The sequence below is a fragment of the Thalassophryne amazonica genome, chromosome 8 (genome assembly GCF_902500255.1).
Source record: "Thalassophryne amazonica chromosome 8, fThaAma1.1, whole genome shotgun sequence".
NCBI classification, from domain to species: Eukaryota; Metazoa; Chordata; class Actinopteri; order Batrachoidiformes; family Batrachoididae; genus Thalassophryne; species Thalassophryne amazonica.
The window spans coordinates 68,890,593-68,915,642 of record NC_047110.1 but is presented as its reverse complement, the minus strand read 5'-3'; the positions used below and the strand labels follow the sequence as shown (position 1 = coordinate 68,915,642).

The 25,050-nt window shown below is 44.8% G+C and overlaps 1 protein-coding gene across 1 annotated transcript in view; it reads left to right on the top strand.

The window, feature by feature from the left end:
- The window catches only part of igf1ra (insulin-like growth factor 1a receptor), a 242,427-nt gene that overhangs the window by 155,790 nt on the left and 61,587 nt on the right, over window positions 1-25,050 (top strand). The window contains exons 3-4 of the mRNA XM_034176564.1: window positions 22,399-22,699; window positions 23,397-23,533. Of these exons, the coding sequence (XP_034032455.1) occupies window positions 22,399-22,699; window positions 23,397-23,533 (438 nt within the window). The remainder of the gene's footprint in view (window positions 1-22,398; window positions 22,700-23,396; window positions 23,534-25,050) is intronic.

Genomic DNA, 25,050 nt, shown 5'->3' with positions numbered 1-25,050 from the left:
TAAAGCAGTCCTTAAAGCTGTAGTAACAGTCCTTATTCTCTGTGAAGCCCGTAAAATTTTCACCAAAAGCCAGATAAATTTTTCTAATGGTTTCCAGCTGCCAGTCTCTAACAGTTTCTGAAAAAATTCTGATGGAAAAAAATCCCAAATCATTCCGCCATTTCCTGACAATGAAAATCCGCAGAGGGGCTGGACCACTACTCACTCAAAGCCTGCTCACAGGCGAATGATGCAACCGACAGGCGTGGAAAAACTCACGCATGCGCACGAGGGTTCAAGCTTGTCTGACGCAATCACACGTGATTCAAATCCATATGGTTTTTTAAAAAAATAATAAGGTCGGATACTTTTCTAATAGACCTCGTAAAAGGAGCATCCCCAAACGTCTCAGCCGTTCACAAGCAAGGATGGGGCAAGGATCACCTCTTTGTGAACAACTGCATGAAAAAATAGTCCAACAGTTTAAGAACAATGTTTCTCAGCATTCCATTCCAAGGAATTTAGGGATTCCATCATCTACAGTCCACACTATAATCAGAAGATTCAGAGAATCTGGAGAACTGCAGCACATTTCAAAAAAGTTGAGACAGGAACAATTTAGGGTGAGTAATGAGGTAAAAAAAAAAAAAGAAGGAAAGAGAAAGAAATCATGATACTTCAAACTTGTAATGTAAACAGGTGACTCTAAATATAATTTGATATACAAACAGTATCCATGAAAGGTCTTTGAGTCTTTGAAGAGCAAAGATGGACAGAGGAGCTCAAGTTTGTCAACAAATAGGTGATAAAATTTTTGAAATGCTTAAAAACACTGTTCTTCCAAGAAATATTGGAAGGGATTTGCATATTTCTCCCTCTGCTGTGCATAATATCAATAAACAATTCAAGGAATCTGGAGAAAATTTAGTGCCTAAAGTTTAAGGGCACAAGCCCAAGCTGAACACCAGTGATCTCCCAGGCAGAAAGAGACCACGGCCCCTGGGAGAATTCGGCTTGTGTAGGTGCAGTGTTAGGGTTAACACAAGGAGTAGACTTAGCCCTGGGTCTAGTTCACACCCAAGGCCGCGGTCGCATCGGCCTGGCTTCTCATGTATCCGTCTCCCATCCCTCAGACAGAAGTCTGTCAACAACCATCATTCATCAATAGCTGATATAACCACATGCAAAAATGTATTAGTTTGGCAAACCTGCATCAAGCACTGTTTGCAGTGTTTGCTGTCCAAGAAAGAAGCCTTATGTTCACCTTGTCCAGAAGCGGTGTAAACTTCTCAGAGCTCTGGGGCACCTGGATTGGACCATCACACAGTGGAAATGTGTACTGTTGTCAGACAAATCAGCATACCAGATGTTTTTTGGAAGGTGTTGTTCATGGACCCCGCAATGAAGCATTTGTATCCCTGACGAAAAAGTTGTACATGTCCGTGTACTGAATTTCAGGCTGGGTCTCCTAAGGGCCCCAAAATTAATCTATGGGGTTATGAGGGTACTCAACATAATAATGATACACCCTGGATAACATGAAAAATATTGATTTCATTTTTGGTTATCTCCCTTCGCAAGATATCAGCTGTCACTCTCAGTTTTGCAACTGTGTCAAGTGAATCTAGGTGGACATCAATAGCTTTGCTAACACCCTTCAGGGTAATAAGTTTGTCAGGCTCATTCTTACGCAGTGATTTGACAAACTGGAAATTTGGCAGACGCTCAGTGATTAACCTTTTCAGGTGTTTTCTGTAGTTTTCATCACCCTTGACCTCTATCTGATATCTTTTCAAGAGCGAGATGTAGGCCTCATTCACCTCAGCCATATTTATTGTGTCACAATCATCCACAACTGTATTTTGAATGAACATGAGTAACTCTTCATCACAAAGAGATTGGATCAGAGGCACATTGCTGTGGCCCTCAGAAAGACAGGTTCTCTGTGCTGACCGTAAGCAGTTTCTGTGATAGAACTTTTCTTGAGCAGCTGCATCACCAGCATCAAACAGATCAGAAACACAAGTTCGGACATGATCATCACATGTGTTCAACTTTATCTGAAGCAATGTTTCACCCATTCTGTCAGTAAAAACCTGATGCAAAGACTCTTTGGCCTCAGATGCACAGAAAGAACATGAAGAGAACAGACACACCTCTGCTTTAGATAGACTTTTTGACCTTTTTGGACGGTTTGGAGCATTTGAACATGAGGGGCGACCTAGAGCAGGAAAGAAACCTATGGGGGAGTTAGATCTATCACGCTTTTTAGCACCCTCCCTGAGTCTTTTAATTACACATTTATTCACAAGGGGTTTACGGCATTCACTGTGATATAACTAGTCTTTTCTTTTTGACTGTTCCAAACTTGATAAGCTCTCTGTGAGGTTTTGAATGCTGGTATCCCCAAGGCTTCTTTACAACAGTCCAGGAGTTCTTCAACCATCTGTGGATTACAAACAAGTCTTTTGGATGATGTTTCACCCTCATTGCAGATGATACAAGCACTCATTTTGCAGACACAGCTTCAAGGATACTCACTTCACCGTTATGCATAATCTACAACACACACAAATATAAATATATTTTAATACAGTTACCTATAGATGTTATTTTGATAATGTGTGGTGTCTTATTCTAACTTATTCTATCTTATTCTATGTTATCTTGTGTAAACTAATTGTTAATCAGAAAACATTTACCTTATTTACTTATATAACATGTGTTATTGTTACAGTATATAAAAATAAATATTACTTAACTGGTCATGAAACCAAATGTTAACACTAAAATTATTATTCCCTTAAAAACCACAGCATCTCCAAAGATTCCTGTCTGTCCAAAACTGACTGTGGTCACTGAAAAATTTATGAGTAACATGTAGTTGATAAAACTGGTAAATTGTAACAAATCCTTATTCCATTAATAATATAAAGACTTAAATATCAGTCTGTGCTGAGTCTGCAATTTATAAAAAAAGTTTTATATGAAGTTAGCAACAATGAAAACCCATAAAAGACTCTAAAGTTTAATAGAAGTGACTAAGAACAGGGGAAGATAGTAATTTAGAGGGTTTTTTGCATCCTCGGCAAACAAGTCCCTCCAAAAGGGGGTTATGGGGGTCAGAAAAATTGTACCCCGCTATTTTCAGTCAACTGGACCCCTACCCAAGTCAAATCAGCAAAAAAATCAATTTTGGCACAAAAATCCTACGGGAGCCCTTTTTATGACATATCGCACCACACTATAAGGGCACAAGGAAAGGGTGTGTGTTGTTGTGACTGAACACGAGTGAGGGGAAATGCCACGCATGCCTGAACACACAGACCAGCACATAGTTGTGTGAAAAACACATTGCTGGTTTTTAGTGGGCACGGGAGTGGAAGAGACCCAGAAACGGTAGGATGGAGAGGAACTGGCTCACACACACCTTTGTGCGCAGTACTGTGCAGAGATTTAGCCGAGTTCTCCAGAGCCAGTTGTCTGCATGAGAAAATCACATTATGATGCGGCGTTCCCCTTCGAAAGAAACCCCTCTGATCAGCAAAACAGCCCATCTCGCTGAACATATGTAGCAAGACAAAGTGAAGCGAAAAAGTGAAAAACACGACTGTAGGTTCGAGCTGTCTCTTCCAGCGCTTGGCATTCTGTTGTTGTTGCATTAAGATGGTATTGGAATCTGTGATGCAGTTTGTCTTTGGCTGCATCCTTTTTCTGGCTGTGTGAGCTGATGTGGTTTAAACAAGTGTCTGGAGTGATCCACTGGGGGCTCCCAGAGAGGATCGTGTTGCCGGATGAGGATGTGGCCTGATGGAGCACAGAATGCTGGGAGACTGGTCTGCAGAAGCCCCCGATGGGCTTGCTGTCTGCTACTGTACTCCTGTTCAGGCTGTCTTACTGTCTGTTACTGCATTCAGCTCTCGTAACCTGAGATCACAGCTATGAGTTTGCAGAGTGGTAAGCTTTGCATGCCCATAGCATGTTGGTATACTGTCGTATGCAACAGACTGACTTGTTTAGTGAAAGGAGCTAATGCAAATATAATATTAATTTCCTGATATTACTCTGTTGTGGAGCAGCAACAGCTGCTGTGTTTGATGCATAACCTGCAACTATATCGTCACTACCCCCACCGAGGAGGTGATGTTTGGTGCTCTCTGTATCAGCAGAATTTCTTCAGAAAATGGTGAATGGGCTGTATTTATATTGATGTCTTTACGGTGTCAAATCTCGCGCATAATCACGTTCTCTTTGGGGAGGCCGAGATTTCGTTGTCAGTGTAAACAACCGTTTGCGGCAACTTGTTTGCACCATTGCGTCATATTTTATCTTGATTAGTGTAGTCCTGAATACAAGATCAAAGAAATGAGCTCAGATATCAAAGATGTTTTCATCTAAGTTCATTGAGCAGAAATAATCAAGGGTCAGGATCAAAATTAAGCAATCAGTATGTACATCTAGCAATCAGGATCAAAGATGAGTGATCATGGTCACAGGATGGGATCTGATATTGGTGATCAGGATGAAAGTTCAGCATTCAGGATCAAACAAAGAAAAAATGTTAAGAGACCATGTAAACAGAGAACTGTTCCTTCTGATTCACAATCATCCAATTAGAGCAAAGTATAGAACTGTGTGTATTCTTATCCTATTATGAGATGTGACATTATGATGTCAGAGCATAACCCGCCCCGAACTCGCATTAAATGTTCAGGGAAATATTCCTGAGCAAACATAAGTCTGAAAAAAAGAGAATTTTAAAATACAAGTTTTTCATTAAAAAGAGATAACTTTTGCCCTTTAAAGGGCAGAGGTTGCATGTGTGGCCTTTGAGGCATACTTGGCAGAAGAAAAAGTTGCATTTTCTTTAATGGCCACTTGAGGCTGGTACCAAAAGCGAGCACATTGCCATAGAAGCTCATGTTAAAATGTCCAACTTTATTTCAGAATTATGCCTTGTCCACATGAAAATGGATCTTTTCCTATACTTTTTTGTCTAAGTATTCTGTAAACATGGCACCATTTCAAGAAGTTTCAGGCTCTGAAAACACAAGTTCCGTGTCAATGAAACACACATACTATACAAAACATTTACGAATACATCTAAACTCGTCTCCGTATGGACAGGCCCTTAATCATGTTTTTAGCCTGGTACAAAAATGGTTTTGGTCTCTATAGCTAGCGTCCCCCTCCGTGCCAATTGTAGGGGGGACGAACTTTGTTTTATACTGAATTTTATTTAGCTTAACACATATTAAGCCGTAATGTTATGCTTAGTTAGGGGTGTGTTCACTTTAAGGGACACCTCGTGTGGTGCTAGTGAAGGGAACTCGGATTAAGATCTCCATTTTCACATAGCTCGCTAGCTGTGGCTACCAATTGTTGTAGAGGACAGTGCCTGTCCTTTCTGAGCATTTTATTACAAATATCTGTGTTAATATGGCTTATTATGTGGTTAATTGTCCTAATGGTTCATCTAAGACTTCAGTGTTTCAATGTTTCCGTTGAGTGAAATTTTTGTGTTATTTAATTTTTTATGCTAACAGCTTTAGCACTTTTAGCTAGGTCAAGCTAATCCACGATTACTGAGGAAATGATCACATTATAATTTTTAATACGCACACCTAATCAAACTGTTATGTCCCAGTCCCAAAAAATATGCTTTAATAAAACACTTGAATCATGGTGTTAACTTTTAGCTTGCTCAGTAACCCTTGATAGTGTTCAGGCAGGTACAGGCTTCATTTGTTCTGCCCAGGTCATTCAGGGTCTCGCCCACACTCCACCTCTTTATCCTTTTATGGATTAGCCGTGACGTAGGTGGATTAAGCAGTGTTGACCTGGCAATGCCCAGAACAACACTGTTTGATCTTCAAAACAGCTCATCTAAGTCTCTATAGAAAACCTATGGGTGATGTCATGGAGGGTTTGTCCAATATTTACTATGGTCTATGGTCATAACCCACAAACGTACTGTAAGGTACCGTCCTCTGGATGACTTATTGTTTTTACAATTTTATCTTAGCAAATTTGACATTATTAGCACCGTAGAATATTTTCATTTAAATGGTCAATTCCTTTGTGATACTAAGTGGATAAAGTCATATCCACAGCTATTCACAATTATTAGGTTGCTGGTTTAAGTCCAGGGTCTGGTTTCATAAAGCAGTCTAATCTTTTAGTCTACTAGCTTACTTAGTCAACTAAGGTTAGTTGCCCAACATTTTCCGTGTAAACTCCATTTCACATCGATGGCTAAACTTACAGATTAGCCATTATACGTTAGTCAATGATTTTCACAAGCATAACGGCCTTGTGAGTGCCGTTGCCAAGAAACGCCTCCAGTGTGTGAGAGTTTTGTTTACTTCTGGGTTGGTCATTGTCTGGATAGTTGGTCATTGTCATGACCAACTATCCAGACTTTGTTTCCTTAGCTGGCTTTATTAACATTTATGGACACATACATCTTTTCTACACTTCTGTCAAGCCTTTTTGTGCTCACAACGCTGCTCAGCGTAACAGCAACACCAACACCTGGTGGCTAATGTGAGAACTGTCACAAACACATCAGGACAGTCATCTGCTACAACGATGGCCAAAAGAGGAGGAACATCTCCTTTTGGAGGAATACGAGTGACAGAGGACTGCTCTTGAGTGTTCCTTCAAGTGGTGGTACATGATAGCTGCTATTTTTGAAGTAAGACACTGACATTTTGTCAACTAAAATGAGATTAGCCTCCTTTGTACCAGGCTGAAAAGTTTAGTTAGGTAACGCAAAACTTTAGCCAACTAAAGCCTCTTTCACACCAGGCCTGCTTCAAGTTGCATATGCTGCATATCTAATAATGCAGGAATGTCTGCGTCAGTTACGCAAAGCAGTGGGGACAGCAGACTGCCTGGACATACAGATGGAGTTGATACACTGGAAAAAGTCAGAATACATTATTTCCAGGAGATAATGTTCTTTGTTACTGATTTCTCTTATCTGATTTCTCTTCTGGTTTATCGTTTTTCCTGTGCCGCTCTGCAGGTGTGCGTTCTGATGTGTGTTCTAGTTTTTCCTTTCTTCTTGTGCAGCGCTGGAAGTATGCTCTCTGATTTCTGTTAAAGTTTATCATTCTTCCTGTGACCATGGAGCTGCAGACGGTGTTTGTGCGTGCAAACTGTCCGTGAGTGGACGTGGAGATGTCCTCCGTGAGGAGTATACTGGGTGCAGACATGTCTTGTCATTGGCAAACGGTCTGTGAGCAGGACTTAATTGACTTTATTTAACACAATCATGAGAGCTGTAGCCAGTCTGTAATGAGCATTTTTTTTTTTTAAATTGTTCACATGTGGTCTTTGAGCAGTATAGTTTTACTGCATTGTGTATACGGTATAAAAGTTTGACAACAATCCTTCGTGATTTATAGCTCGGCAACAATGGAGCACAGCAGGAATCACGAATTGGTGTTGGGTAACGTTATATTGTGTGGGTGTGGCATCCAGCCAAGTTAAGTAACGTTACGTTGCTTCAACTTGCATGAAAACTACTTCCTTTCTGTGTCCAGTGCTCAACGTCAAAAATATACAAAAAAATTAAACATGTTTAATTTTTGGCATCCGTTTCAAGTCACCCTTTGCATCTCTCATGGTATTGTGGCGTTAAGCTGAATCAACTCGGCGCTAGGTTGCATCAACACGCAACTCGAAGCAGGCCCGGTGTGAAAGGGGAATAAGCGCTTTGTGCAATGACTTAGATGATAAGATTAGTCGATTGAGTTTAGTTGACTAAACAAGATTAGACTGCTTATTAACTGGCCCCAGGTGGTTAGCTAATGTGCAAATGTTGCGTGTCATTGCATACACTGCACTGCACAAGCATACAGAATATACTTTTTTTTAAACTGAATTTAATTCCGTTCAATTTTCCTTTTTTTTTTAAGTGATGAAAGTTTTACACCCCCCCCCCCCCCAAAAAAAAACAGAGTTATATATCCTTATAGAAAATTTTAACGATTGACACAGCGTGGTTTTATTTATTCCTGTGCCAAAAAAAAGAAAATATGACAGCATACACTGTAGCTTAGTTTTTGAGAGTGAAGCTGTTATTTTTCCATTCCAGCTAAATAATATAAATATCTTTATGTGTGCTGTTGCACTTTAATGCCTCTGAAGTTATATAGTTGGTTTTATAATGTCATCGCAGCTGTAAGACACCTTTCCATGGCCGAGCGGGCGGGACTTATTTTACTAAGATATGACTCCCAGCCGAGTCTGACTAAACTACATCTGCTCATGTTTTCCTTTAAGTCGTGGATTCTCGGGACTGTGTGTAAAACCAGTGTGTAATCACTATGGTTACGACTCCCCCTCCCAACGGCGGCTGAGGAAAGGACTTGTTTACCGTCTCTGCTCCAGACTCAATAACATGTCAGTCATCAGGATTAGACCCTCCCCTCCCTGCCTGCTATTGGCCCATCCGTTATCTCCCAGTGTAGCCTCCCCCTACGCCATCCTCGTTCAAACTTACCCCCTCCCCACAAGCGCCGCCGTGAATAATGAATGATTTCCCAAATGTCTGTCACATTTCCTCCTTCAGGGTTCAGAGGGAAATGTTAAACACGAAGAGGAAAGTAATATCTCTCTTCTCACGTGGTTTGTCTCATCGTGGCTGGTAGCCATTTATTGATGTGGGTGACTTATACACTTCCATAAACCTTTATTTTTCACACTCCACTGTCTGAGGTAGCAGGGCGTGCCGGCTGTAAAATGTGTCACCGGCCTCACAGTGTAAACAGTGTAGTAGTTTACATACACTGCACGCTCGTGACGTGCACTCGGATGATTTTGCACTGCTGCAATGCAATCCTTGTTCTATTTAGTGCCGGCGTATTATTCAGTAAAGTTATGCATTCGTGCAAGAACCTTCAATCCCAAGACTGATGAATGGAAACACACAAACACGGTGTTGAAATTTATTCATCGTTTTAATCAAATTGAAGCTTTATTTTGTTTGCCGATAAACACTGCGCCGAGGTGAGCGATAAAACATAGGTGAAGGCTTATGAGTCTGCCTTGTGTGCACTGCTATAAAAAAAATTTGGCAAAGGCAGCCTGGGGGGTGGGGTGGGGGGGGTAAATTAAACTAAAATCATATTTGCATCATAGCATTTTGTTACCTCCAGCATTTTTGACTGTGTGTCTTTAGCAGGATTGTTAGCAGAATTACTGATAAACCAGTGATCTAGTTTTCACGAGCCTTACTGAAAAGGTCGGGCTTGACCTGGAATAGATGCTTTTAAATTTTGGGGCTGATCCAGATTCAGTAAAAGGGCAAAGACATTGAATTTTAAACTGATACTGTTGTGACTTTGTGTAGCAGTTGTTGAAGTTGTTACTGTGTTTTTACAGTCCAACAACACCTTGACATTGTCCTCGTTGAACCTTCTGAGGCCTGTACCATTCTACACATTCCTCGCATATTCCAGTGATGATACCTTTTGGATAGAAACAAACTTGCGTACAGTGCTCGTGGGTCTCTCGGCCTGACTGACGGCTCCTCGTCGGCTTTAATGAGCTCATCTTGTTTACTACTGATGAAATGGACCCGTGTCGAACAGCAGGGGCACGTTGGTGCCCGGCTATAGTGTCGCACCTGACTTTGTTTGCTCAGGGAAAGAGCGGGAGGGAGGGAGGGAGGGAGGTTGTGTAACTACTCTGTGAGAGAAACAACATTATTAACCTCTCTGCCCTCATTCCTCGTACCCATTTGACGTCAAGCCTGCTGATCTTTGTGCTAATTTGCTGATTGGCATTTCAGCCCCAAGTGTTTTCTATGCACTTGAATAGGATCAAATCCTAACCTGTTGATGTGACTCATTCATTCCCACTCATGTTAAAAGCGTGAACATTGTGCGTACACACGACAAAGACGGTGATGGTGTTGACAGTTCCTTCCCTTTGAAGCAGTGGAAACCCACAATGCCCTGCATAGCTATGTGTAGAGAGCAGCAGCATAGAAATAGGGCTGCATTAGGAGCATGCTATAAATAGCGGATTGTATCCTTGATACCACGGGTTGTTTGGTCACAGTATAAAACCGGGTCGACTTATATGGATTTAATGCAGCACCCCCCACCCCCTACCCCCTTACTCTGGCAGAACGAGTGCATGTTTGGCATTTCTCTTCATTGAAGAATCTCTTAAAAATGATGCAGAAGGAAACAAGCATGCAAGGAAGGAAGAAACCTCCTACACTGGAGCTCATCAGCCTTTGCCTCGGCTGCCCCCTTTTGGTAGATTTCCAATAAAGTGTCACTCCACATATAATCGGTGTGCTTTTAAATACAAATGTCAATGTCAACATTCTGTTCAACTCACAGCTGTCACATGAGAACTGAGCATGCCGGCATTTGATGCTGTAGTTTTAAAAAAGAACTTTGCCGCTTGTTTTGGTCGGGCTCCAGAATAGTTTTAACACACTATTCATGAAGTCCTGAAGAGGCAGCCAGCTCCTGGAGTGACAGATGAGCGTGGATTGAACATTTGGGATAAACCCGTGGAGCTAAACGCTGCACTTGTCATTAAAACTTGACTGAAGCCAGTAATGCCTGTTTGCTTTCAAATTCTGTCTTATCAGGAGACATTTCTTGGAAATTTCTGAGATATTGTAGTGTTCTGAGCAAGAGATATATGATAGCTTGGCCACAGAATGACAAAATATTTATTTATTTATTTATTTATTGAAAATGTGGTTTTCTTTTGTCATAGAATCCTGAAGGAAATCAGGCCATTTCATCTCTTCTGCACTATTAAATTTGACCGAATGTGAGAAAGAATGGCAAGTATTTGAGAAACTGTCAGGAGTGGGAATGATCATTCCCCTCGCATTGTGAAGTGAAACCAGAGTGGGAGCTGTGGGAGTTTGTGTTTGCTCTGCTGCATTGCTGTAGCTCGCCGTCACGTTCTTAACCTTACACAGATGTTTTGTAAAGCGGCATGAAATATTCATTCAGAGTTGAGCTCAGCAGCCAGCCTCATGTTTGTCACTGATTCACACTGATGCGCCAACACCGACATTTTATCAAGCGCCTCCTTTGTACAAATTTTCACTTAGCGGCCTGCCTTTTTGTTGTTGTTTTCTTTTTCTTTTCTTTTTTTTAACATGCCTCTCTCTGATTCCTTTATCATTTATACCATAAGAGCAGCTTATTATTGCAATGACACTGTTGTGTGGGCCGCTGAAGAGGAGGTACTGCTGGCCCACCACCACCAGAGGGCGCCCCGCCTGGAGTGCGGGCTCCAGGCACCGGAGGGCGCTGCCGCTGAAGAGGAGCAGCCCAGGTGACAGCCGTCACCCATCACCTGAAACAGCTGACATCCATCAGCTGAGGGGTATATCAGCTGGACGGCATCTCCATCTCATTGCGGAGATATCGTTCTACCAAGAAGGTAACGCACTCAGCCAGTCATCATATTTCTGAGGACTAACCTGTTTTTGCTTGTGCTTAAGACAGCTGAAGACTGAACTTGATCCATATCGGATAAGTACCCTTCACTGCAATATTGTTTGTGACTAGAGGTGGAGGTGGTGTTTCCACCCTACGTGTTGCTGGGTGCAGCCGCACCCACATCTGACTGTTTCTGTTCCTCGCCAGCAGTACCAGATCCGACGAGCGGAGGCAGTGGCCACCCTGGGAGTTCGGGACTTGGCGGCTCCGGTATTCCCGGGGTTCGGTGGCAGAGGAAATCGGGTGGTTCCGGTTCGACTCGGACGGACGTCTCCTATCGTCGAGCCTGCCCACACGTCACCAGTAGAATTGGTTTATTCTTACAATTGTGATCTGTTGTGTTTGTTGTGCGAATTCACAACAGTAAAACCTTGTTATTTGACTTCTTCATTGTCCGTTCATTTGCGCCCCCTGTTGTGGGTCCGTGTTCCTCACTTTCCCCAACAGGATATCTCGGCCAACGTCATGGATCCCGAGGGGCGTCAACCGGCTGTTGAACGGCCAATGGAAGAACAGGACGCGCAGGCGTCCGCAGGAGGGGTAATCGGTGAGTTGCAGCGGATCCTCACCGCTTTCACGACTCGGTTAGATTTGATGACCGAGCAGAACGTCCTCCTTAACCGCAGGGTGGAGGCTCTCGCCGCGCAGGTGGAAGCGCGCCCTCCGAGCGCCGCTGCGGCTCTCCCTCCCGTAGACCCTGTGCGTAACATTGACGTTCCACTGGTCGTTCAACGACCCCTCCCACCTTCCCCGGAAGCATACATAAGCCCCCCAGAGCCGTACGGAGGCTGTGTGGAGACGTGCGCGGATTTCCTCATGCAGTGTTCGCTCATCTTCGCACAGCGTCCAGTTATGTACGCGACCGATGCTAGCAAGGTAGCTTATGTAATAAACCTGATTCGCGGCGAGGCACGCCCTTGGGCTACAGCGCTCTGGGAGCAGAATTCACGGCTCCTTCAGACATATGATGGGTTTGTGAGGGAGTTCAGAACCGTGTTCGATCACCCTAATAGAGGAGAAACCGCTTCAGCTGTGCTACTGTCGATGAGACAGGGGCGTCGGAGCGCAGCTGCCTATGCAGTCGACTTCCGCATCGCGGCTGCGAGGTCCGGCTGGAATAGCACTGCCCTCCGCGCCGCCTTTGTAAACGGACTGTCATTGGTTCTTAAGGAGCACCTGGTGGCTAAGGACGAACCGCGGGATTTAGATGGGCTCATCGATCTTGTCATACGACTAGACAACCGGTTAGAAGAACGTCGGCGGGAACGAGACGAAGGGCGTGGCCGGGCACGCACCGTCCCTCTCCCTTCCGGTTCCGACCGCACTCCGCCTTCCCCACGCTCCACGGCCCCTGCGCTCCGTGGGGCCACAGCTCCCCCTGCTGACGAAGCAATGGACACGAGTAGGGCAACATTTAGGGCACCAGGTGCACAGAGGAGGCAGGCCCACGGAGCTTGTTTTGTTTGTGGCTCGATAGAGCACCACGTAAAAGACTGCCCCGAGCGGTTAAACACCAACGCCCGCCCCTAGAGACTGGGCTAGGGGTGGGCCAAGACATTCACGTGGGACACACCCACATCGCCACACGACTCCCAGTTACGATCCTTTATGAGGACTCAACCCTGAAGGCCCCAGCACTGGTGGACACGGGCTCGGAGGGGAATCTGTTGGACAGCAGATGGGCTAGGGAGGTAGGGCTCCCTCTGGTGGCGCTCACCTCGCCTGTGCAGGTGCGGGCGCTAGATGGCTCCCTACTCCCTCCGATCACGCATAAGACACCACCTGTAACTCTGGTGGTGTCAGGAAATCATCGGGAGGAGATCGAGTTTTTTGTGACTCCTGCTACCTCCCGTGTGATTTTGGGGTTCCCCTGGATGGTAAAACACAATCCCCGGATCGATTGGCCGTCCGGGGTAGTGGTGCAGTGGAGCGAGACCTGCCATCGGGTATGTTTAGGTTCCTCGGTTCCTCCCGGCTCCCAGGCTAAGGAGGAGGTCAGAGTCCTGCCCAATCTGGGGGCGGTGCCGGTGGAGTACCATGACCTGGTTGACGTGTTCAGCAAGGATCTGGCGCTCACCCTTCCCCCCCACCGTCCTTATGATTGTGCCATTGATTTGGTTCCGGGCAGTGAGTTCCCGTCCAGCAGGCTGTACAACCTCTCACGGCCTGAGCGCGAATCAATGGAGACCTACTTGCGGGACTCGTTAGCCACCGGGTTGATCCGGAATTCCACCTCCCCGATGGGTGCAGGTTTCTTTTTTGTGGGTAAAAAAGACGGCGGACTTCGTCCATGCATTGATTATAGGGGGCTGAACGAGATCACGGTTCGCAATCGATACCTGTTGCCCCTGTTGGATTCAGTGTTCACGCCCCTGCATGGAGCCCGAATATTCACGAAGCTCGATCTTAGAAATGCGTATCACCTGGTTCGGATCCGGAAGGGAGACGAGTGGAAGACGGCATTTAACACGCCGTTAGGTCACTTTGAGTACCTGGTCATGCCGTTCGGTCTCACCAACGCTCCCGCGACTTTCCAAGCGTTGGTTAATGATGTCTTGCGGGATTTCCTGCACCGGTTCGTCTTCGTATACCTAGACGATATACTCATCTTTTCTCCGGACCCTGAGACCCATGTTAGGCATGTACGTCAGGTCCTACAGCGGTTGTTGGAGAACCGACTGTTTGTGAAGGGCGAGAAGTGTGAGTTCCACCGCACGTCTTTGTCCTTCCTGGGGTTCATCATCTCCTCCAACTCCGTCGCTCCTGATCCGGCCAAGGTTGCGGCGGTGAGAGACTGGCCCCAACCCACAAGCCGTAGGAAGCTGCAACAGTTCCTCAGCTTTGCTAATTTCTATAGGAGGTTCATTAAGGGCTACAGTCAGGTAGTTAGCCCCCTGACAGCCCTGACCTCTCCAAAAGTTCCCTTCACCTGGTCGGATCATTGCGATGCCGCGTTCAAGGAGTTGAAACGTCGGTTCTCGTCTGCACCCGTTCTGGTGCAGCCCGATCCTAGTCGCCAGTTGGTGGTTGAAGTGGACGCCTCGGACTCAGGGATAGGAGCCGTGCTGTCCCAGAGCGGGAAGACCGATAAGGTTCTTCACCCGTGTGCTTATTTTTCCCGCAGGTTGACCCCGGCCGAACGTAACTATGACGTCGGCAATCGAGAACTCCTTGCGGTGAAAGAGGCTCTTGAGGAGTGGAGACATCTGTTGGAGGGAACGTCCGTGCCATTCACGGTTTTCACTGACCATCGGAACCTGGAGTATATCAGGACCGCCAAGCGGCTGAATCCCAGGCAAGCCCGCTGGTCACTGTTCTTCGGCCGTTTTGACTTCCGGATCACCTACCGTCCCGGGACCAAGAACCAGAGATTGGATGCCTTGTCCCGGGTACATAAAGATGAGGTCAAAACGGAGCCGTCGGATCCCCCGGATCCCATCATCCCGGAGTCCACTATCGTGGCCACCCTCACCTGGGACGTGGAGAAGACCATCCGGGAGGCCCTGGCACGAAGCCCGGACCCCGGAACCGGGCCGAAGGACAGGCTCTACGTCCCACCAGAAGCTAGGGCTGCGGTCCTGGACTTCTGCCACGGTTCGAAGCTCTCCTGTCATCCTGGGGTGCGTAGAACCGTGGCAGTCGTCCGGCAGCGCTTCTGGTGGGCATCCCTGGAGACCGACGTCCGGGACTATATCCAGGCCTGTACCACCTGCGCCAGGGGCAAAGCCGACCAGCGCATGTCCTCGGGTTTGCTACAGCCGCTGCCCGTACCTCATCGCCCCTGGTCTCACATCGGCCTGGATTTTGTCACGGGCCTCCCGCCGTCCCAGGGAAACACCGTCATCCTCACGATAGTGGACCGCTTCTCCAAGGCGGCCCACTTCGTGGCCCTCCCGAAGCTCCCAACGGCCCAGGAGACAGCGGACCTCCTGGTCCACCACGTCGTCCGGCTGCATGGGATACCATCAGACATCGTCTCCGATCGTGGTCCCCAGTTCTCCTCGCACGTCTGGAGGAGTTTCTGCCGGGAACTGGGGGCCACGGTCAGTCTCTCGTCCGGGTATCACCCCCAAACCAACGGGCAAGCAGAACGGGCCAACCAGGAGATGGAGCAGACACTACGTTGTGTGACAGCCGCGCACCCGGCGGCCTGGAGTACTCATCTGGCCTGGATCGAGTACGCCCACAACAGTCAAGTGTCATCAGCCACCGGCCTCTCCCCTTTTGAGGTGTGTTTGGGGTATCAGCCCCCATTATTCCCGGTGGTTGAGGGAGAGGTCGGTGTGCCCTCGGTCCAGGCCCACCTGCGGAAGTGCCGTCGGGTGTGGCGTGCCGCCCGTTCTGCTTTGTTGAGGGCCCGGGCGAGGGCTAAGGCCCATGCAGACCGGCGGCGGACCCCGGCCCCTACGTATCGCCCCGGGCAGGAAGTGTGGCTATCCACCAAGGACATACCACTGCAAGTAGCCTCCCCGAAACTCAAAGACCGATACATAGGACCATATAAAATCCTCCAGATTGTCAATCCCGCCGCAGTGAGGCTTCAGCTTCCGGCCTCACTGCGGATCCATCCTGTATTCCATGTGTCCAGAATCAAGCCACATCACACTTCACCCCTCTGTACTCCCGGTCCGGCGCCACCTCCTGCCCGGATCATCGACGGCGAGCCGGCTTGGACCGTGCGCCGGCTTCTGGATGTCCGACGGATGGGCCGGGGTTTTCAATACCTGGTGGACTGGGAGGGATACGGCCCCGAAGAACGCTCCTGGGTGAAAAGGAGCTTCATCCTGGACCCGGCCCTCCTGGCCGACTTCTACCGCCGCCACCCGGATAAGCCCGGTCGGGCACCAGGAGGCGCCCGTTGAGGGGGGGTCCTGTTGTGTGGGCCGCTGAAGAGGAGGTACTGCTGGCCCACCACCACCAGAGGGCGCCCTGCCTGGAGTGCGGGCTCCAGGCACCGGAGGGCGCTGCCGCTGAAGAGGAGCAGCCCAGGTGACAGCCGTCACCCATCACCTGAAACAGCTGACATCCATCAGCTGAGGGGTATATCAGCTGGACGGCATCTCCATCTCATTGCGGAGATATCGTTCTACCAGGAAGGTAATTCACTCAGCCAGTCATCATATTTCTGAGGACTAACCTGTTTTTGCTTGTGCTTAAGACAGCTGAAGACTGAACTTGATCCATATCGGATAAGTACCCTTCACTGCAATATTGTTTGTGACTAGAGGTGGAGGTGGTGTTTCCACCCTACGTGTTGCTGGGTGCAGCCGCACCCACATCTGACTGTTTCTGTTCCTCGGCAGCAGTACCGGATCCGACGAGCGGAGGCAGTGGCCACCTGGGAGTTCGGGACTTGGCGGCTCCGGTATTCCCAGGGTTCGGTGGCAGAGGAAATCGGGTGGTTCCGGTTCGACTCGGATGGACGTCTCCTATCGTCGAGCCTGCCCACACGTCACCAGTAGAATTGGTTTATTCTTACAATTGTGATCTGTTGTGTTTGTTGTGCGAATTCACAACAGTAAAACCTTGTTGTTTGACTTCTTCATTGTCCGTTCATTTGTGCCCCCTGTTGTGGGTCCGTGTTCCTCACTTTCCCCAACAGACACTACATTTGTCGTGTCACTGTCCTGATAATTATGACACATATGACAGAAAGTGTTGCATTGTGTGTGTGTGTGTGTGTGTGTGTTTCCTTCCAGTCCTGGCTTTGCACCAGGAGGCAGTTGCTAAGGAACCACGAGTGCTGTTCCTTGTACTTCAGTTCAGTGCAGTTCAGCCTTGTTGCCCCTGTGAGAAAATGTCTTTCGGCACAACAATGGACACTTAAAGTCTTGATGTGCAAACAATACATGGGCTGTAGGTGCAAAGTAAACTAATTTGTCTAATATGCAACAACAGGCTTTTTGCACAAGGTGTAGTGGATTAGATTAAGGCACTGTTGTTTTTTAATCAGGCTTCAAACAACAACAAGAAAAAGTTTCAGTTATTGTTCCAGAAACAATTTGAAGCAAATGAAATTCTGTGTATTAATGTTCCGTGTTTGTTTTACATATAAATCTTTCAGATGCATAAAAATGTCTGTGGGTTGGGGGGATACATGTCACTTCCAGTGAAGAGGCAAATCTGAAGGAGAGAATTTGTACTTCCGTGACTGGCCGCCCAATGAAAACATGCTCAGGCTGCATTGATTGTCTTTTGAAATCAGCTGGTTTGGTTTTGTCTCTAACTTGCTTCTAACAGCCAGCTGACACCTCTCACTGCCTTTAAGGTGACATTTATACACCAAGCTGACCTCAAATGAACCATTGTATGTTAAATTGACTTTATTGATGAGTATGACCCCTTTGAAAAATGATCAAAAATTGTTTTCATTACCCAAAATGGCCACCAGAGGCTGCTCGGTGTAAAGTCTGCCCCAACCCATTGATAAAGTCTATACTTGACTAATGCTGCAGTTAACAAGCTAGGCTATAGTAAACACTGTTTAGCCAAGCTGGAGATAATGTGCTGTTCCCAACATTATTTCTGTGGTAGCCTGTCTATCAAATATTAGGATCCCTTCACACATAGTACGAATGTGGTCGAATTGTGCACGAAGCAGGAAATGTATGCAAGTCGTGTAAAATTGGCATTGCCTCTAACGCCACATACAACTGCCGCTACAAATTGGAGCCGCCTCCAAACACCTTGTACACCTGTTGCTACAACTATTTGCACACACCAGTGACTGAAAGACAGAGAGTGCCCTGTGAGAGCCCATTCAATCCCTTTCGTGGCAGGTGTCGGCCAAATTCCAGGTGACACACACAAACATCTAACACCGCTCGCTTGGCACTTAGAAAATGTGTGGCTGTTTGCACTGTTAGCACGAAAACAGTCAGCAGATGATCACTTTCGTGCTGGCTGTGAAATTTGTGTAAGTGCCCCACGAGTGTGGTGGCTCCCCATGCAACACATGTGCCATGTATGTAAATCACACGTGTTGCACTCTCCCCATCTGCAACACATGTGGCAGATGGGGGGGGAGAATAACTAAATAGCAGTAAAAATAGCTAAAAAGAAATGATCACATAACAGATACAGTGACACGTTGGTGTGCGCTGAACTGACGGGGCGTGTCCGCCGACAGCTCCAGCTGTTAGGATCTCTGGTTCTGGACGTCACGGCTGGGGAACACATACTGTGTTTGGACAGACATGAACTTACAACTGTGCACTGTGACGCGTGTGTCTGCTTGCTGTACTCACGTGGACATACATAAAAACATACATCGCTGTTGCGATGGGCTGCAGCGAGTGAGCACATTGACAGGCACACTTGTGCACGAAACCGTCACAGTGGGATCGTTCGTGCCTGCCCGACTATGCGTCCCTCCCGATGTTGGCTCGATGTTTTCGTGGTTCGCTCATATGAGCTGTTTCGCCATGATTTGTACTTATTCGTGTTATGTGTGAAGGGGCCCTTAATGACGTTGATGTGGAAGACCAACATTTGTAGTATAAGGTACATAGCACAATATTTACCTCTTCTGGCTGGAGATAGAGAGAACACAACACATTTTAGTCACCCACTACTGATAAAGTTCTGTCTGCTATTCAGAGGAAGGCAGGAAGTGACATCAGCACATAGTTATTGCAAGCAAAAAAATATTAATTTGTGTTAAAATAATGAATAAAAAGTTATTAACTGGATACTATTATTTCAAATAAATATTTCTGTTCTGGAACATTAAAAAATATGAGGTTTCTGGTTTTGTTTTAGTTCAGAATAACATCTGAACTGTTTCTGGTTTTCTTATTTGTTCCTTGAATTGGTTCAAAGTCTTGCTTAAAAATTGGTAGCAATGGGAAATCACTTCTTTTTTCATTCATCAAATTGTACTTTATTTTTGCACTGTTGAGTAGTGTCACATTATTCATTGGCTTCGCATTTTGAAATATTGCAGCATCTCAAGTCCTCAGAGAATTGTTGCAGTCTTTGCGGTTCTTTGGGAAGCTGTGGTATGATCTGTTGATCCCAGGTGCCTTATCTGTCCCAGATGAGTTGTTGCACGGAGCAGCATAAAAACTATCTATATGAACCACTTTCCTTCTTTTCAAACCAGTTATTTTGGTTGAATCACTCAAAAAATGGACACTGCCATTACTCTTGTCTTTACCAGAAACTGTTGTGCGATTATTTTCGTGCCAGAATTCGTAGTGCATTGTGGGAAAATTACAGTACATTCATGGAAATGTGATAAGCCACTGGAGTGAAATCTCACTTCAATTCAGTTTATTTATACGTCACCAAATCAGAGCATAAGTCCTGCCAAGGTGTTACACACAAGTAACATCTATCCTTAAAAATGTCAATACCTTGTCATAGTTATTCGGTTTTGTAATGCAAATACATTGAAGAAATGAAGACTGAATTCTGGGGCCCACCTTTGCTGTATTTTTCAGTCAATTCACAGGGTGTTTTCATATTTATAAATTTGGTAGTGCAATGCAATATAAGCTCATGAGGTCAGTGCTGGAGGAAAACACATTTGATCAGAAAACAAAACTTATAAAACATAACATGTTCACTTTCATGATGTAAAAATGCCCATTTCACATGGTGTTTTGTTTGGAGTACCACAAATTGGTTCATTTCCAGACAAGTGACTGGTGATGTCATCCATTCCGTGTCTGGAAACATGGCATGGACAGAAGACTAAACCAATTATTTGATCATAAACTGGCAATCGGTATGGATCATTTTTCATCAATATGCAGCAGAGGGTTTTGTTGTTCAATGTGTCATCAAAATACCATTGTTTCTTTGAGGATGAAAAAACCAGACAATCCCTGGCTAAACAGTGATGAAGGCTTATAAATTACCATTTTGCAACCTCTGGAAGATACAGCTGGGATGGAGACGTTGCCAAAAGACCCGTATGTTTCTTTTCCAAACAAGCAGAACCTGTTGTGCATCAATATTGTCATGACGCTGACATCATCACTGATGCTCCGAAAACAAAGACCAACTTTGAATAGTCCATTCTTCAAGCTGTTTTTGTGTAAAGACACACTGACTGGCCACTTCATTAGACACGTCTGTTCAGCTGTTCAGGAAAGCAAATGTGTAATCAGCAGTGTTGCCACAGTTGCTTTGAAAATTTACTTTATTACTTACTTTACACACTTATATGATAGTTACTTTATTAGCAGCTTTGTACTCAGAAAAGTAACTATTCTTATGAATAGTTTTTATTTTTCATCTGTTTTATTCTTTTACTTGTTTTTAATTATGTATTAGAATTTTTTAATTTTTATTTATTTATTTTAATTTTTTATGTTGAACTGTTCTATGTGAGGCTCCTTGAGACGGCTTTTGTTGTGATTTGGTGCTTTATAAGCCAATTAAATTGAAATTGAACATTTTATTGAGTCTTAAAATAAATAAATATGAAATTGGTCACTGGATCCTTAAACTCTGGACATGATAAGCTCTACATGGTGGATTCTTGATCTCTGGACATAAATAGAAATAAACTCTGTAGTTATTGTCAAAAGCATTTCCTTTCAGACACTATTGGCATGAATGTCACACCATACATCTGAGCTGAGCTCTTGCAGCCGGCTGTGCTTCACGTCAGGATGTAGTTTATAAAGAATGCAGAACGTCTCATTTTGGGAGGAAAAAAATGTTTTAGTCAATTGTAGTTTGTTGTCTGTATTACAACATTTGTAAGAGGTGTTATTTTATTTAAAGCAGCGATTCGTTCTGAAGTTATTAATTCCGAGCGGACTCTGTATCAGCAGAGAGCCGCGCAGCGTTTGGAGCTGTGCCAACGGAACGGTTTCTTGACTGCAACAAGACAAGAGTCCCAGTTAGTGACTTTAATCCACACAAAAGTGACTCATGATATTTTAATGGTTTTGAGAGGGGTTAAGAAGCAGACTTGCCGTTTCTGAAGACCAGCGAATCAAAGAACCAACGAGTTAGTGGATCGAAGCATTGTTTAATTGGTTCACGTTTCAAAGTGGTGTCGCGCTGCAGAAACGGTTGATTACAGAGCCACTGCAGGATCTGTAATCAGCGTAGAGAAATGATCATTTTCCAGACAAACACCCTCAAAAACAACGGCTGCTCTGAAGGACCGATAAGGGAATCGTTAAGCAAAAAGGCTATTGATATCGGTGGATCGAATCATTTCTTAACGATACTCGAAAAGAACCGGTTCTTGATACCCAACCCTAATCTTAAGAGTAACCGAGTTAGATTACTAGTTACCTTATTCGTTACAAGTTGTCAGCAGCTGCTAATAAAATAACTGTATAAAGCTGCTAATGAAGTAACTGCATAAAGTAACTGTATAAAGTAACCAAAAAAGTAACTAACAAAGTACCTTTTCAAGGTAACTGTGGCAACACTGGTAATTAGCCAGTCTCAATACATCTCAAACTTAATACCTTTGTCATGTAGGCATGGTAAAGAGGATCTGTTCAAAGTTCAAGTGGTGATAGAAGTGACTTTGAACATGATATAGCTGTTGATCTCAGATATGCCAGTTTTGAGTATTTCATAAACTTGGTTCCACTGGGAATAGTCCAACAACAAACCTCCAGTGACTGGGATAAGATTGTATGACTCCCCTGGATGGGACACCAAGTTAACACAGGTTACATCCTGAGCCAAGGCTGGTAGCCATTTAAACATATGCGGATTGAGACAAGGACATGGGTAGTGTGACCAGTAATCGAACCCAGGTCTACATATTAATAGTCCATCTCCTAATCGCACTGACAGGGTTCTGTAATATTTGTGCATAATATACTTGAGTGATCAGCTTTTGTATTTTTTTTACCCTTTGCTGCCAGTGTTGTAATAATTGTGCAGCTTTGCAGACTGGTTGCACCCACCAAAAGTTGACCTACTTGTCTTTCTCTGTCTCTTCAAGTGTGTCCAGCCAATTGCAGACTGGCTTGTACAGATAAAGGGGAGTGTTGCCACAGCCAGTGCTTGGGTAGCTGTACCAAACCCAACAACAACATGGCCTGCTCCGCATGCCTCCACTACTACCACGAGGGTCACTGTGTACCAGACTGTCCACCAGGCACCTATAAGTTTGAAGGTTGGCGCTGCATCACCATGGACCTGTGCTTCCAAGTGCACATGCCCGATGACAATCACTTCGTCATCCACAGGGGAGAATGCATGATCGACTGCCCCCCTGGCTTCACCAGAAATGAGACGAATCGGTAAGGATGTGCCCATCACTTCCTGTTTTGAGCCTGTTGATTATTTGAAAATGGCATGTGAGGTTGCACACTGAAGGTGTAAAACATTATGAGGATGTGCTTGACTGCTCAGCATGGAGACCACCCTTTTTTTAACTTCTATCTGGCTTCCCATGTGTCAAACCAGAAATATTTCACATTGGCATGTTACAAATGGAAATACTTAGTTGAAATAAAATAAAGTGATCAACATTCTAGCCTGTATCCACCGCTCACGACTGGTACATTTCAAACATTGCTCGGAGGCTTTCATAACAGACTAAGCTAAACAATGTCTGAACTGTCAACATTTCTCCCACTTGACATTTCTTTTGTTTGACATTAACCTCAGATAAGAGAATGTCTTTGTTTGCAACTTTCTTCCCCTATTTTGATTCCGGAATTCTCAGACTTTCCATCTTGACTTTGGCTTTGGCTGTGTTTTGTCTCAGAGGTCAATACAGCGAGTCACCCTCTCACGAAACGGTTCAGATGAGGCACCATAAATGATTAAACTCTCCATGTCAGTGCTGACCTTGTATCACACAGACAACTTATTTAGCTGAATTGTTTTGAATGTTTTGGAGCTAGGGAGTGGACACATGATTTCAGGATGACGCATAAAGTTCAAGCAAGGTTTTTCCTCATCCCATCTCTATTCTGTTTCTGCTGTGCACAGTATGTTTTGCAGTGCATGCAATGGCCAGTGTGATAAGTTGTGCTCATCCCCGATCATCGACTCTGTGGATGCGGCTCAGTCTTTGATGGACTGCACCATCATCACGGGAAACCTGGACATCAACATCCGCCATGGAAGTGAGTAGATTTCAGTCTTTTTTGGGCTTCATATTATATATGTGCATTATGCAGTGCAGCATAGCTGTGTCAACTGAACTGTGTGACACCGTGTAACAGCAAACCGTGTGACATCATTACATCAGACACAAATAAAGAGCATCATTGCATACCGCATGTCGTCCTTAAGGGGTCATAACAAGCTCCATTCTTGAATGCCAGCTAAGATTCCCAGGTGTCTTAAAAACAGGCATTAAAGATTGTTGGGGCAAATACCCAATAGAAAGATGTAGGTCACCTTTTATCTCCTGTGGTAATGCATCGTTGGAGCTGCAGGATTGTTGTCTGTCTGCCTGTCAAGATGGCTCCAGATACAAATGTGATATACTGTAGTTATACACTACTAGTCAAATGTGTGCACCCACTTTCCCTTTTAATTGAATGAGAAAATGAGTCCACACTTTTGAGTGATAGTGTATATGGAGAGGGGGGTGGTTTATAGTTTTGCAACTGACATTTAGCTTTGACCTTGACCTACAAAACCTTGATTTGGGACATCGAGATATGCAACTTTGAAGCGTGGTATCTTGTTAATGTATCTCGTTAACTCTAAGGCTGCAAATAATAGATAAATGATAGGGCTGCAGAAGGTCAAGGGAACATCTGTTGCGTTGTATATTTTAACCTTGACCTACAAATAACCTTCATTCAGGACATCAAAATAATTGCTTATATTTTAAAACAGACTTGACATATCGAGACTAAAATCATTGCCCATGGGAATGAACATTTTGAAATATTTTCATTATGGAAGCCATCTTGGTGGCCATTTTGGACTAATGGCATTTTGTATATGTTGATAAATAAGTATTTTTTTTCCTACATACAAATTAGTGGTGGGAGAATTGGAGTACCTATGGGCATGCTTGTTATTTCTCCAAAATACAGTTTTGGTGCCTGGTCCTTTTACTGGAAAGTAACTCGTTCTGGCCTCTGTTTGTCTTTCTGTGTCTTTGTCACAGCTCACGTGGGATGTTGCACAGAGTTCAGACTGGTATTACGATTGGTTTTCAAAATTTTGCTTACAGCAAGCAAGTTTGCATATGTACAGTTACAGATCAAATTCCTTGTATGTGAGAACTTGCCAATAAATTCGATTCTGATATACATATATATGTATTTTTTTTTTCTTCCAAGTATACTGGGGCCTTAATAGGATGACATCACACTGGTAGACTGAATTGTTCTGACACAGACAAGCGCCATGAACTAAAACTGTAACAAAATTCCATAATATTGGCAATACGATAAGTAATTTTCATAAAATTTTCATGGTCTGATCTGTTGGGATACACAATGAAGGCCATAAAATCAACCCTAATCTGTTTTCTACACTCAAACTCAATTAGCACATTAGGCTATAATGCTATTTATTTGCTCAGCTGACAGACTGGCGCACAAGCTAATCACATATGATAAATAATAGTGTTTATTTGGATGATTAAATCAAGAGCCATTTAGGGTGTTATAGCAACAGC